This window comes from Uloborus diversus, chromosome 2 (genome assembly GCF_026930045.1).
Source record: "Uloborus diversus isolate 005 chromosome 2, Udiv.v.3.1, whole genome shotgun sequence".
Taxonomy (NCBI): Eukaryota; Metazoa; Arthropoda; class Arachnida; order Araneae; family Uloboridae; genus Uloborus; species Uloborus diversus.
In genome coordinates, this window is record NC_072732.1 from 201,581,006 (window position 1) to 201,597,481 (window position 16,476).

Here is a 16,476-nt window from a genome sequence, read left to right on the forward strand (position 1 = left end):
TTCCCCATTTTTGTTCCTTAATTAACAGAAATACATAGACAAACCCTGACGAGACTAACTTTCTGTGTAGCATTTTGTGGTTTTCAATAGCAGTTCAAATTTTTTTTAGGAATGAAGCCACAGAAAGCTGGCCCCCAGTGACCAGACTCCTTCTAAGAAAACTTTCTTTAGCACCTAAAAAAATTCAGTCGCTTGACATGTTGCAGGCATTGATGTAGGTTCTCCATTGTTGCCATTACTTTGTAAATTATTAAAGAATTGTGTCAAGATTGAAAACAAAGCGAAGTTAAATTAAAATTTAAACAACAAGCAAAACCATGCTGGAAAAGATAGAAAAGCTGAATGTGCTTTGAAACTGGTTTACAAATGTCAGGGAAAATGGTCATAGTTTACTTTCACCTATTACTATGTGATTAAAAATTGCATAATTTAGCTTTAACTTTATAATTCAGATATTTCAACTCTGTTAATTTAATAATTTATAATTTAAAACTGCGTTCAGTTGAGTCATTGTGATTTTAATTTGAGGTTGCCGAAACAAATGCACCTTAATTGGAAAAAAATCATTATTTTGTGTCTCCTGGATTCTTTTCGGTTATTGTTATCAGTCGGTTATTGTTATCAAATTCTATTTGTCCCAAAGTGATCACATTAAGCGGCGCCTACTGTAGATATTACGTTTTTTGGTTTACTTTTTGTGTAAACCAGCAAATTCTATTGTTCAGTATGATCAATCTTGTGTGACCAAAACCAAAACCAACATTTAATTGTACATTTATTTGTTCTAAATTTGATGCATCAATATTTTTTTTGTAAAATGTATTTAATTAAAAGAGGAGTGGATATTTCTTATTGCTGCTAGTAAAATTTTTTATTAAACTCAATTTTTTTTTTTTTTTGGTTTTACATAAAATAACAGCAAGTAAATAATTTTTCCCATTGTGTATTTGGTTGGTTTCTAATACTGTTTTAAAGTGATTTGTCTTTTGGGACACACATTGAAAGGCTCCACTTATTATTATCTATACAAATAAAATAAACCTGAAGAGTTATTTTGTTTGAAAGCGCTAATCTCAGGAAGTACTAGTTCAAATTGAAAAGTTATTTTTGTGTTGAATAGTCCATTTATTGAGGAAGGCTATAGGCTATATAACATCACACTATGACTAATTAACTCAATAATAATCATGATGCATTTTTTGTTGCATCAATAGCTCGAACTTTTGTTGCCCAAATAGCTCAATCAGTAAAGCACTTGGCCAACAACCCTAGAGTCTCGGGCTCGAACCCCGTTGCAGGCGAAAAGATTTTCAACATTTATTTTCCTGCTCATTTAAATATTAATTTGTAAATCAAGGGTTTTGAATTATTTTGTATTGATTTTTTTTTTCCGATTTACTTATTTGACGGAAACATTGATGTGGATAAGGGTGTATAATTTTTTACTATATATATCATAGCATGATGTACAGTAAAGTCTCAAAAGTCCGAGGTTCCGCTTAATTCGAGGTGCTTTGTTGATATTTTTAAGGTATACTTTTAAAACACAAAAAATGTTTTATTCTGAAAATTGAAATATTTTGCTATGTAGAACTTTTTTGACAACCTACAATAAGGTAATAAAAAGATATTGAAAGGTTAAAGTGGCATGAAATATTTATTGGCTGTTAGAGATGGATTAAGAAATTTCTTGCAGAAAGTAGAAAATAGGTTGATACAAAAAGTAAAATGAAATTAAAACATTGTTTTGCCTCAAAGAACGAACAAACAGCTGTTTAAAAATATCCAATTGCAACTAAAAAGGGAATTACAAAACTTATTTGAGGACAATTAAAGGGCATTTTTTGATTGCCTGCTAGTTTACACACAAGTACTTGCAGACATCAAGAAAAAAAATCTAATCAAATCTTGTTTAGGGTTAATTAAAACAAATTAATGTTGCTATTTGAGTGATAAATTTTTCGAGGAGACAATATTTCATTTTCATAGTGTAAGGAAGTAAAAAGCGCATGTCCTTATGTAGTTCAAATATTTCTTCGGATAATCCGAAGTAGCGCAAGCCCCAATTACCTCTAATTTTCGAGACTTTACAGTACTTAAAATAGTTTTTGAATACATTGTTGTCTTATTAATGCAAGTGAACTGCGGGGCACAGCTAAATATAAATGAAGAAAAGTATAAATTGTTTCTCAATATAATTACTGGCCCAGGCAATGCTGGGTATGTGTGTGTTTGTGTTTGCTAGTTAATAATATACTTACTTTTTCCTTCTCTTTGATTTTGTTTACTAGCTCATGAAACCGGCTTAGTAACTCTTCAAGTTGCCTGTGAAGGCTTTGTTATATCAAATTCAGTATTTTTCGAGTATAGACAAAGACAATCTGCTACCAATATAAAATCTGAGGACTGGTTTTCTGTTGAAGGTATTATTTTTCTCCCATTTTTCAATGAACTTGATGATCTTAATTTGTTTAGCTTCAAAATATCTTTTAAGAAGTGGTCCAGAAGACAAATGTTCTAAATATTGTTCCATTTTAGATAGCACATTGAAGCTTTCACTCTTGGAGAGACTTGAAATCATGGAAACAAAGCTAACATTCAACTTGGATAGTTCTTCTGCTGGTCTAACAACAAATAGTGTGGTTCAGGTATTTGTTCGTTTTTATAAGTATATATTAAATATGAAGCACAAATAATATTTTTGAATACACTGGAATCATTTGAGGCTTTCCTAAAATTGCCACTGAAAGTTTTTTGGATATAAGATGTTTACAAATTTCAGGTGTGAAGTTTTAAATTAATTGATAGCACATGCATTGTTTTTGCTTGATTACCATTATATGAAACATAACCAAGGTTTTTTTTTCCCCCACAGTGGAAAAACCAGAAACCCTGCCCTGAAGTTGTCAGTAGTTTTACATTTTTGCAAATTTCAGGTGTCTAGTTTTGGAGGAATTAATTGCACATACATTATCTTTGCTTGATTATTATTGGTTTAATTTTAGTAATTTAAAAAATCAGGAAAAAAAAAAAAAACGATATCAAGGCTTAGAATGAGCATGTTGCAATATTTGAATCATAATGCACTTAACCAAACATGACAGATGATACTAAAGCAGTCTTTCTGTACAGGAAGACATTGCTTCCCTGTGCAGAAGAGTAGCCAAATCTTATGTGATGAGCACCAAGCATATTCTGAAGCTTTCTGACCACATTTTAGTTTTAAAACTATAATGCCATTATCATGGAAAAGATTTGACTACAAGTATAATATGATTGTGAAAAACAAGAAACTGGACATGATTAAATACTTTAGATGTTGCATAGTAGCATCTGCAGAAATTAAAAGGATATTTACATCTATAAAAATTATACTAAATATGACAACAGGCAAAATGAAACTGAATAAGGACATTTGTTGAAATACTATAAAAATAATTATTGCATATTTTTTATGATTTTTAGAGCATATTTTAGATTATATTATTGCATATTTTTTCTAATTTTTTAGAGAGGTAGCCAGGACGTATTTATGAGAGAAACCGAAAGAGCCGAGCCTCTTGTAAAATAAGCTTAAAACTACTTGTTTGTGAATAAGGATTTTAATATTTTTGAACTGACATTTATAAAGTTTCATACCATTGGAGCTCAAACCTTGAACCCCTCCCAAAGTAAATTCCTACATACGCTCCTGTACATTAGAACATTCCTGTAATCCAGATTCTATTCATTACTGAATTGCTTCATACCTTTCTTTGTTAGAAAAGGCTCTTAGTTCTTACTTTACGGCTGGATTCGTTGTAACATCATCCTAGGATTCATCGTACCCAGCATGCTGCTTAAAATGCTTACTGAAAATTACAAAGGCAATTGTGGCAGTTTGAATTTGTAAAATAAGTGCACATGTGAATAAAATATTTTAAAATGCTGCATGTGTATTTTCTAAATCAGATTCCAAAAAAAATTGTTCAGATTCCAAGTGAGTACCAAGCCGTGTGTCTTGCTTTCATTTGAAAAAGCATTTCCCAGTTATTTTGTATAGCGACTTATTTTCAATGTGGGACTTTTTTATGCTGTCCATATTCATCACATGGAGAAATGCTTTTTAATTGTGTTGTACACTGTTTTTCTTAACTTTCTTATAGCTACTCAGGAGTTATATGCAATTTTTCTTTTATGCGATCCTTATCCACTGCCTAAAAAGAAGGTTTGGGTGTATTGCAGTTCTAGTATGAGCTGTTCCACTTGTTTTGCTACCATCATTCTTTAAAGTTGCGGTCAGCAACCCGTCGATCTCGAGCCCATTTTCAGTCGATCATGGCAATATTTTGAATTTCGCTTTTGGTCAGACTAAACGTTATTTTCGGGAACAAAATTTAGTTTCACCAAGGCGTCGGCGTCTGAGTTGAAGGATCTAAAATTCTCAATGCTGGTTATTTTTCCTCTGACTATGTAGCCCTGAGTTTGAAGTCGAAATTGATAGTCATTTGAAAAATTTCTTTTATACTCACTGAAAATTTTAGTCATTATTAATTTAGTCATCTTTAAAACAAGCAATATACAGTCAATTTGCGATAACTCAAATCTAAAGGAACCAACAAAAAGCTCCAACTTATCGGAAGTTCGACTTACCGCTAGTTTCGGTTTTCAACATTTTAATATTAAAAACCATTGAATATTTTAATTAATTCGTATATATAACAGACAAAATTACAGAACATAAAAGTTTTTAAGCACAATATGCACAGTTTAATCAAAAATCTATAGAGGAAAAAATCAAAAGCATGGTTTTGATTTGGATACTGCTGGAACCACTTGGGTAGAGCCGATTCTACTTCTGGAAAGGTGCACATCTTCATTCGTTTCAAATTCGTATTCATGGATTCTTCCACTTTTGAAGTTTTTCTTTTAATGTCATTGACAGAGTACTTGCTTAGACATTTTTAATACTAAAGAAAACTCACTCTGCCTTTCAGGATCTTATCAGCAAATGATCGAACTAAAGAATGAGGAGGAACACATCTTATCTTAGATCAGCCTTTGAATAAAGAAGCAATTAGTTGATTTGACAACATAAAAGCAAATTCTTATTCCAGCAACATGTCGAAGTGTAAACAGTACAGTACAACAAAAGAAAATAAGCTAACTCATTCCAGACGTGTAACTCCTTTATAGAACATTGGCTCAACAGGTGCTCTTCTTGCTTTAGAGGTCTATTGTGCAGGAATTGCAAGTGAAAGTGAATTAATATTTTTCTCATAAACACTTCATTTTTTCGTTCTTTCGAAATAAATTTTGAGTCATCTTTGAAAAACTTCCAGTTAAAGGAAGTTAACTTCAAGATATTGAGAATAATTAGCATATAATTAAAAACAAAGAGGTCGGGACTTGATAAAAACTTCGGGTTATTGTAATATTCGAGTTATCGGACTTCCAGCTATCGCGAATTCACTGTAGCTGTCTGAAAATATTTGGATCTGAGTTTATAGTGCTTATGTGACATCATTTAGCAATTTAAAGCAACTATTTAATGAATACCAAAGTCTGTTTTGATAAGGGTTGTCTTGCAATTTGTAGTCAGCAAAGTCACAACTCAACCGGGTGGGTAACACACCCACTTAAATCCATAGTGTATGCATCACCTCCCCCCCCCCACCATTCGATCTCAGAAAGTCAATCTTTAGTCGATTTAAGTTGCCGAATGCCTCTTTAAAGACTTCTTTTTCTTTTGCAGAATGCTAACGATGAACAAAAGTCCTTCGAAGACAGGCTGGTGACTCTCTGCCAGAAGTTCATGACTGGCAGTTGGAATCGCCACGATGACGTCACTCCCATCGCTACCACCACTTGCTCGGACCTGACACTACTCCACTTGGCTGCGGCATTAGGGTTCTCACGTCTCGTCTGCACTCTGCTGCATTGGAGAACTGAGAACTCTTCACTTATGCTTCAGCGAGAAGTGGACGCTATGAGCCAGGACAAGTGGGGCTGCACTCCACTGGTAATGCACCCTTCAGTAACTGTTGCTCGGTCATATTTCTATGCTTAGTATCCATAAAATTATTGCTTAGTCAGATTTTTGTATTAGTGTCCTGCAAACGTATCCAATGACAGTTGAGAAAAATTTGACTGAATCACAAATGAGGCAGCGAGAATCAAAGGGATGTAAGTAGCAATATTAAAAATTTGGAGATAACCAGTATACATGGTAGGTGAACCTCTCCTCTATCTTGGGGCAAGAGTAGCCCTGGTAGTTGCTGCTATACAGCATGATTTAGAAAAAAATTTCAATGAAAGCCTACCTAGGATGTTACCTGAAATGCGTTTTACTCAAAACTTGAAAATGTCCACAAAGATGTTATGGGGTAAAGTTAGCCACTGAAAACAGAATAAGGGGTCACTGTTTTAAGCTATTTAAATCTCAGGCTAACATGGATATTAGGAAAAATTATTATTTTAGCATGGTAGTGGAACCTTGGAACAGCTTATCGGAAGAGGTGGTAATGAGCAAGGGAGTAGAAATTTTTAAGAGGGCCATTGATCTTCACTGGGGATTGTAAATTGCCTAGGACCAGCCTAGCTGGGCCCAGAGTACGTTGCTGGTCGTCACTTTTGTATTTGTATTTGTAAACATCACTTTGCTTCTCACTGCCTCAGATGTAAAAGGTGGCAAAATTTGGCTTAAGAAATTATTCCAAATAGCATAACACAAATGTAAACTGCTCTGCACTTTTTAAATGCTTAAAAACACATTATTTTTAATGTTTTTTTTATTTCTACATTTAGCTGTTGAAATTGTTTGTTAGGAATCTTCCTTAATATTTATCAATTATTGTTTTTTGATATTTGCACTTAGTTTATTTTGTTTTTATTATAAACTAAAACTAAAACAATTAAGAATTAGCTTGGTTGCTTTACAATTTTCTTCACTTTGCTAAACATCAGTAGAATCAACTCTTAGGTAAACAATCAAAAGTTGATAAAATAATTACTTTTTAAATTCACATTTTTGTTTTGTTTACTGTATTTTGTTGTGTGAATTTATGATTATAGATTGAAATTCTAGTTATAAGCAGATGCAGTTTACAGATAATTCAAAACAGTAAAAAAAAAGGATGTTCTTAAAATATATATTATGCTTTGAATAATTAGAGTTTCTACTGCTGCTTTGAATTTTGGAAATGTCATTTTTTCATCTTTTGGGCTGTTTTTTTTATATTCTACTTAAAAAGTATTGTTATTGGGAAAACCAGGACCATATAAGACAAAAAAAAGGTGTATATATAAATTTTATGTATATATATTAAATTTATTAAGATGGGTTTAGGTGATTATACAAAAAGTTCTTATTTTATACAAATGCAAATGCAAAAAGGACTCGATTCCAGCAATGTTTTGAAATCCTAAAAATGCAAGTATAGGGCCATCTTTGACTTTAAGTGAAGGAATTGAGTTTAAACCCAGAACCTTTTCGAAAATTAAATTTATAGAAAGGCAGTTTTTGACAATCTTTTGTGATTTTAGGAGATGTTTAGAGTCCTTTTCCCTTGAACATTTTTCAAAATTTCAAGGGAAAAATTTCATAAAGATCTGATTGCAAACCATCTCAGGTAGTGTTAGGGAAAATGATGGGGTTCAGAGGAATTCTTGCAATGATTTTTTGAAACTGAAATTTCAGAACTGTGCTATTTTAGATGACTTTCAATGATGTTAGGAGATGGGAGTTTCAAAACATTCCCCCTGAGTTTTTATGAAATTGAAGTTCTGATAATACATCATTACAATACCTTTGGCAATGGAGAATGAAAGGAATAGGTTCAGAAACCTCCTTGGCTAAAGCTATATATTTTAGTTTTTTATATTTTATTTGTTTGGAAACAAAGTGATATGGCAGCTCCCCCCCCCCCCCCCAGTATGTGTAAAACAGATACATAGTTTGAGGTAAGTTACAAAGTCACAATTGCCCTCCTTCTTGAAAAATTTCTTTATCTACACTTGATCTCCCAGGATATTCATGAACAATGGTGTCAAGTACCTATTTTTTCATTGTTCCACTGACATTGAACTTATATTGGTGATGCCCTTTTACGCTTAACAGGTCTTTTGACTGCTTGTAAAAAATCACAGCATAGGCAATAAGCATGGACTTTTTAAAACTGAAAATAAAAATTATAAAATAAACATTTTTAATACAATGATAATGATGTGATGAGGACAAATCTAAAGCTAGAAGTCATCCCCATCAATGCTTTGCAATATTTTGTTTACATATATTTTTCAATGCTTAGTGCCTAATAATTCTATTTTGTACCACATTAATTTATAATCAACACTGTTTTATTTGTGATAGATGTGGGCTTGTGCCTTGGGATTCACTGAAGTGGCTTTGTTGTTGTATCAGTGGAATTTAGCTGCTTTAAAAGTGCCCAATAACAGAGGTGTCACGCCTCTCACTGTCGCTTCTGAAAGAGGGCATGATGATCTCGTGGAACAGATTGAGAAATTGGAATGTTCTAAATCACAGCAGTTGAGCTCCCGAAAAAGGTAAACTTGCTTCTTAGCTGTGCTTTTTTAATTTTCATCCTCAGAATTAATCATGAAGAATTTTTAGTGTACCAGTAATTTCAGATGTATACTTCTTGATTAGTGGGGGAATGTGGGGCAAATTGAAATGGTGAAATATTTACTCTGTTTTTAGTGCCATCTATCTGGTAATATTTTAACTAGATCCTCGCCTCAAAGCAACAGTAAGATATATAATCCCAGAAATAACTCTAAGATGTCTTACTGTTGCTCTGAGGTGACGATATAGTAGCGCATGTAATCCTATTCCAGTTAGAAAAAAAATACCACCAAACATTAAAGCATATGATAATGCAGGCAATTTTCAAAAATTGATACTCATATTGTAATATTTTTTTGCAAGTCAAAAATTATTTTTGTTATTATAAAATGATAAAGTTCTTGTTATATTAACATTTTAAATATTAATTAAGACCTTCTAATACTCTGAAATATTTATTTAGTTAATATTAAGCTTATTTGTATTTTAAATATTTTCTGCAATGAGTCAAGTACATGGGGCCATAGTAGATGGGGCAAAGTGAAATAGTTTATTTTGTTTACTCACTCATTCATTTACTAATCACTTACGTATTCATTCATTAATTCATTCACTTATTTTCTTATTCATTCTCTCTTTTACTTGATCATTTGTTTTTCATCGTATTATATTATCATATATTAATTAATTAACTAATTTAATTTTCAGTTTATTGTTTCAGTATCTTTTCATTTATTCATTGAACCTTTTATTTACTGATTCATTTGATCAAAAATATTTGCTATAATTGAATAAAAAATATTTCATTAGAAAAATATTTTCTTTTTCACTTTGCTCCATAAAAAAAAAGAAGTGAACAAATTCCCCCCCCCCTTTTTTTTAAAGGTGCAAATTTATTGTCTAAAACTAAAAATACTATTTCTAGACAAGTTTTATTATGAAATAGAATCTTCTTTCTTAATGTACTCTAATATTCAAAACAAATTTCCGATCTGTTCATTTTGAAAAAGCTCGGTCATCTTAACCATTTCACTTTGCATCACATTCCCCTACATCCGAAATGTTTACAATTTAAAATTAATTATGGCTAGAGTTATTTTTCTTTTCATTTTTAGTCCTGATCAAGACATATCTGCTGGCCTGAAGCTGGAAGACTCTAATTCGAATATATCAATGAAGCACCTGGATCAGTTACTGGCGAACATGTCAAATTCTCCCTCGAGGATGAAAACCACGTCAGCCAGTGCCAAAGAGTCACAACCAGTTTCGAGTCAGAGAACTTCAACAAAAACCTCATCTTTTTCATTGTCCGACGTTTTGGATCATCCGAGTCCGGAAAGCCAATCTTACAGCTTGCATTTGAACGAAAGTAGTTTATTGTCTTTCTTAAATGTTCATCCTTCAAGTACTAGAGACAGATATAACATTAACTCATCAAAAATGAAGAAAGATGTTTCTACTTCCCCTCCATCCCTCATACAAAATAGTAAGTAATATAATGATAGCTGTTTTATTGCATTTCTGTATTCCTTAAAAGACTCTGTATAAAACTGAGTTTTAAAAACAAGTGTTAAGAGAGCAATAAGTTATAAGAAGGTGTAAAATCAGCAATATGTTATTAATTTAGTCAAACAAAATTGTAAAAAATAATAAAATAAAGTTAACTAAATTTAAATGAGATTGGATTAACCAGCTGTGAAAGTCGAAAGAAACGAGCTACACGTGCATTGCAGCATACAAGTGATGTATTAATCAACGCCTTGAATTAAAAAAATACATTGCAGACAATAGAGAAACATCACAAAAAAAAGATTAAAAAAACATCAATCATGATTTTGTCCAGTTTGCCTCGGTCAGAGACAAAATTTCAAACTACCAATTGATCCCTGCATAGAAAAGTCCCTATATTATGAAGTATCTGCGATTTCCTTTACAATACTTAACTTGTATTACTTTGATGTGTGTGAAAATGTATTTTATTCCTTTTAGAAAATACTGGAAAATAAAATTCCTGTAGCCTGTAAAATTAGACATCACTCTCAGAGGTTCCTTGTTCTGTCACCAATGTGACTTAACCATGGAGGAGACCTCGGAATGATGTGTAATATTAGATGTTATTCAAATGTTAAATCTTAAATTGTAATGCCTTGATTTTTACAACAATGCCATGGTAATTCTATCTTAGTAACAATTGCTGAAAGCTAAACTCGCTTTAATGGGGAGACAAAATGTCATCATTTTTCATTTTCATGACTTGTTTATTGGGAGGAAAAATTTTTGGTCATGTTATTTGAGATGTAAAGTACTGAAAAAGAAAATCCCTGCAATATCAAAACTTGTATCTCTCTTGCAAATCTCAGCTTATGATACATTAGTTTGCTATAAAATGACTTTAAAATGTAAGTTGAACTGCAAAATACTACTAAAGAAAGTCCGTGAAATTTTGAGACTGTGTATGGTTTTAGGATAATAAAACTTTTAGTATATTGATTTGTGAAAATGACGTAATTGCATTCCTGTCATTTCTTGTAACTTTTGTTAAAGTTCTAAGTAGTCTTAGTGAAACCAGAATAATTTTGATTTTAAACGTAAATTAATAATGTAGAACATTATGTCATTTTCCTTTTTTTCTTTTCTTAGGTGATAAAAATAAAAGTCCTCTTGCAGACATCATAGCCTCAGATGACGAGCCAGATGGACAATATTCTAATGCAGCCACTGGTAAGTTCTTGAAGACCTGCTCTTGAAAACCATGTGCTTAAGACTGACCATATGTGAAAATAGTATTTGCTTTAATTACTTCCTGCTTCATCATTAAAAAAAAAAACTTACATGCTTGAAGATGCACATGCCAAATGAGTTCTTTTTTTTCTAATATTATGTGATTTTACTCACATAATTATTCTGAATTCTTTTGGTTATAATATTCAAAATTTTTGTCTCATTAACTACATAAGTAAGCATATGTTTATTTTTTGCTGTATCATTACTTCAATTATTATGTATTTCATTTATTTTTATTTTATTTTAATTAATTATATTTTATTTATTTATTCATTCATTTTTTGTGCAGTCTTCTTGTGGTGTTCTTTGTATTTTCTAACATTAATGCAAAAAATATAATAAGGAATGGAACAACCAAAAGTTAGCAATAATGTATAATACAAATATAAAAAATAAGTAGAAATGATGTGACACATAATTTTACCATCCTTTGTTCACAATCCAATAGAATTTTGATACTTCCTTGGCTCATTTTTTAGTCAATTTTGTTGAATGTGTTTTCATCTACAAGCTCACATCATCTGCACTGAAAAGTGGTTTCTATGTACAAAATGCATGTATGCAATAATTTGTAATGATATGCTGTATTAAGATTGCTTTTATCAATTTTATTAGCAACTTTTTGGTACATGTAATCTCTTCCTTTTACAAATTAATCAATTAAATTAAATTATAAGTCTATTTGCTCAGCAGTATAATTTACAAATTTTAAGAGTCGAATATCAAAATTCCCCCCCCCCCAAAAAAAAAAAAAAAACGAAAAAGACAGCAAGTATAAATGTAACTATATATTGGCAAATCCAGTGTTCTTTGAAAATGAAATACTGATGTTGATTATAAGAAATGATACTTTGGTGCAAAATAATAGCTATTTTTTCACAGTTTTATTTTCTTTTCTCTTAAGATGAGATTGATTTAAGTCTAAGACAGGTGTATAACTTTTCTCCATTAATTGTTTATGTAATCTTAATTTGTATTGGCAACTTTTTTTTTTCTTATTTGTATTTTACCAAGCCATGTGTAACACTTTCATATCAATCTCTAATGTAATTTACTGTACAATAAGACATTAGAAAATTTAAAAGATCATTTTGAATTGTGTGCACTAACAAACTAACAATTGATAAATGCAATCCTTATGTAGTGTAATATTACAAATTATTGCATGCAGGTATTTTGGGTTTACATAGAACCCCCTTTTTTTAGTGGAAAAGGTGTGAGCTTGTGGATGAAAACATCAAACAAAAGTAGTAGTGAAAAATGACCCAAGAAACTAGTAAAATTCTATATTATTTTAAACAATACTACCTTGGCTGATTTTTTTCGTTTCCTATTTGTTTCTTTCATTTCTACTTCTAATACTCTTATCGCTTATTCCCTTTTTAATGTTATTCTATCTCTTTCTTCAATACACGGTGTTTCGAAAATGGCGACCCAACAATAAATTAGTTTTTCCGTGTAAATGGATCATCATTTTTGGAACAGCTGTAGTTCTTTTCACATTTTTCAGATCTTCTTTCACCCCATAAGCAGGCTCATTATTTGAAGGAAGAAGGGGTCAATTCCTCACCCTTCTGGCTTTAAAATCGTTATGTTGTGCATACAAGTGGGCACAGTTTTTGTTATTTTCTGATAATATTTGTGTAGGGTATATTCCCTTGCCCACCCCCGCCCCCTCTCTTCCCCTCTTTGGGAAAAATTTGATAGAGCCGGCATGATAAAATATTGTTAGCTCAATTACTCATAGAACCACTGTCATCGTTTGCAAAGACATAGCTATTCTTCTTTTATAAATGATTTTTTAATGTCATTATTGACATGGGTCTAATAATATATAACATACCACTGTAGATAGGTAAATGATTTGCAACATATTTATCTCTGTGTGATTTTCATTCCTATGATAGTTTGTATCCAAATTAAAATGCTTCTGTGTTTCAGAAGGAAGCACTTTATCGAGTCGTCGTGACAGTTGCAGCAGCTGTGACCTTAACTTACCCATGAATAGCGAAGCCGACAACAGGGTACTCACTTTAGCAGAGCACATCATCGCGGCCATGCCAGACCGAATCAAAGCCACTGCGAACACAGACTCCGAAGAGATGTCTTTTCGCAGCGGAGATGACTACACAGATGGGAGATGCATGTCAATAGAGCAGAACCCTCCAGATTTGGAAATGTGCCCAATTGATGATTCACCTCCGCCACTTCTGAATGAGGAATTCAACTTTGATCATACATACAGGTATTTTTTCATAGCAGATTAGTAATGGGGTCATTTCCAAAATTTTAAAAGTAATTTTTTTCTGAAAGAGCATGCTTAAAAACAGAGGATCGGACCATTTTTTTAAATAATTTGTTTAGGTTTAATAGTTTAAAAAAAATACTTTAATCGGTGCGCACACTTCTGCCGATTATTTATACTTCTGCCGATGACATCACAAATAATGAGATGCCATTTAGTGTTGCCATTCACAGAGCAAAATATTTAATTCGCATCTTTACTCACGTGTATTAGCAACAATATGGTTGCTGACAAGAGTAGAGCACATATTTCATTCGCTTCTTAATTATCATAACGTCGAAACGTGTAGAAAAATGCGGCAAAGTGCATCATTTGGGACGTCATCAAGACCATGCCTTGTTTGAAAAATCGGACATTTTCGAAAATTTGTTAAAAAATAACTGTTGGGAGAATGAAAGTTTTTTTTCTGGGTCCATGTTTTTTTTTTTTTTTTTTTTTTTGCTTGTTCTATCAATTTCAATGACTAAAATTACTACTTTTGACTGAAGGAAACAGCCCCATTCCACTCATGCAATCATGGCTGGAAAATTATATTGCGCAAAATGCCCGGGGCATTTAAAAATTCCGATCAGGCCTGAATCTTTTACCTTTATATGCCCGTCTGGACATATAATTATTATATTTTTTAATTAAGTATTGGTAATCTTAATGACCAATGTACTATTTATTTTAATTTTCTTTAATGTTTTTTTAAGAAGTTTCTAGCCCTGATGCAATTTCTTGATTGTTTGACATGAGAGAACTCGCATGCGAGACTACACAAAAGGTCTCACATGGTTCCTCTATGACCTAATCTATTAAAGTTTGTTTAACTCAGTCTATACTTGAAAATTTTAACAAAAGTTCATTCTTTCTCAATTTGTAAAATAGATATTTTTACATATAAAAAACAATTTAGGAGAATTTAAGTTGATTTCTACAACATGTTTTCAAGAAATACATAATACTTCAAAAACTGACTAACTTCAAACTGATAGGGGACAGCCTTGGCTCTTGGCGGCTCTGACTGCCCTGCATATGTACTCTTTTTGGAATGAATGGGAAAAAAATGGTCTGTGTATTAAGAGGTTGTTCTTAAAGTTGTGAGATAGAACTCAAAGATTTTTCGGAAAAATAAAAAGCAAAGCTTCCTTATCAATGGTGAAAAATGTTACTTGTTCTACATAAATCTGCAGATAAAAAAAAATAGTCAAACAATGCTTATTGGTTTGTTGCATGGTCGCCCATATGCAAAATTTTAAGGAGGGGCTCAGGCATTTTCCCCATGGTTTAGCAGGATATTTTCCCCATGGAAACCAATTTGAGTACAGATTAGAGTTATTAAAATTTGACATGGTTAATAACTTATTCATTAATGGCTGGAGAAGAAATGTTTTAACATTTTTGCAAAGAAACAAGTACTAAAAGCAAGGAAGTTCCAATTTCTAAGGGGAAAGGGGGGTTGAGCTCCCACTTGCCTCCTAAATGGGCACCCATGGTTTGTTGTATAGCATTATTATTTTGTTCTGGATGAAATTTGAGGAAATAAGCCTAATCTGAAAAATAGCGCCATCTAAAAAATCATAAATTCTTAAATATCTTTTACAAATAATGGTAATTTTATATTTTTTGAATGAAAAATACATATAACTCTCTATTAACAATTGGCTCAGGGCAGGTTGTTCCTTGTCAATTTATCAATACCCAAGGAAGATCAAAAGCCCTTATAAAACTATTCTAAAGTTACAGCTGCTTTCCGTAAACCATTCCAAATGCCTATAGTACTGTTGAAGCTGTAACTAATTGAACAAAAAATATTGAAAATCATGAAACATTAAAGAAAAGATGCCCTAAGCTCTGCCTCCATATCTAAGACAAGTATGCAATAGAGGGTTATAAAACAAGCACTATCTACAAACTGTTCTTGCTACATTTGAAGTTATTCCTTTTTTACTGTTACAGAAATAACCTTTTCTCTCCTCCTATCAGGTACTGTGAAACCAGTACTCCTGTGTCATCATTAAGTCCTGCTTCATCATCATGCTTACAGAGCCCTTCAAGTTTCACCTTGGATTCTCCATCACCTCCACCCACTACCGCTGATTTTTGTGAATTCTTTCAGGCATCTGGCAAAATAATGGAAAAAGACTTTTCCAAGCTGACTTTGTCAGGTTTGTTCATGATGTTTTAACTATTTGGTGTTGTCAGATTCAAATACAAATACAAAAGTGAAACGGTCTTCTACTGTATTTAAAAATACATAGCTTTTCCAGTGATAAAACATGCTTCATTTTGTTGCTTAAGAATCTCATTGTCTTTCTTAAGTTTCGTTAAAATAAAAAAAAATAAATTAAAAAAAAAATAAATGAAATAATATTCTGTTATTTAGTGAGAAGTGAGGAAAATGATTTTTAATATGTGCTCCTAATTTGGACCCCTAGAATTTTTGAAAAAAAATTTGTCTGGTATGAAGAAACAAAACAAAAAAGCATATATTTGTTTATACATTAAAGAATTAGAAAATTAAAATATGTTGAGAAATTTCATGTTAATTTGGTTGTGGTCAAAGTTTGTCCACCCCTACTGTAATCGTTTCCCTGATTTTGAAAATTGTACATATAGAAGATACTACTCAGCTACTAAAATGATATATGATTTTTTTAGAAATATGCTGCTGGATAAAGCAAACACAAAGGGAGGGGGGGGGTGCAGGGTCACAATTTGGAACATGTAGGAATCTGACCCAGGAAAAACAAATGTTTTTAATAACATGGTTTTGTGAGTTACAAATTTTTACCAATTGTTTTCAACACTCATAAGCGGCTCTTTCCTTTCATCTACTACA

General features: G+C 32.0%; 1 protein-coding gene across 1 annotated transcript in view; it reads left to right on the forward strand.

Annotated features, from left to right (window-relative positions):
• The window catches only part of LOC129216242 (calmodulin-binding transcription activator 1-like), a 181,578-nt gene that overhangs the window by 142,746 nt on the left and 22,356 nt on the right, over positions 1 to 16,476 (forward strand). The window contains exons 10-17 of the mRNA XM_054850441.1: positions 2,292 to 2,423; positions 2,539 to 2,648; positions 5,735 to 6,001; positions 8,351 to 8,510; positions 9,657 to 10,049; positions 11,204 to 11,284; positions 13,289 to 13,592; positions 15,621 to 15,802. Of these exons, the coding sequence (XP_054706416.1) occupies positions 2,292 to 2,423; positions 2,539 to 2,648; positions 5,735 to 6,001; positions 8,351 to 8,510; positions 9,657 to 10,049; positions 11,204 to 11,284; positions 13,289 to 13,592; positions 15,621 to 15,802 (1,629 nt within the window). The remainder of the gene's footprint in view (positions 1 to 2,291; positions 2,424 to 2,538; positions 2,649 to 5,734; positions 6,002 to 8,350; positions 8,511 to 9,656; positions 10,050 to 11,203; positions 11,285 to 13,288; positions 13,593 to 15,620; positions 15,803 to 16,476) is intronic.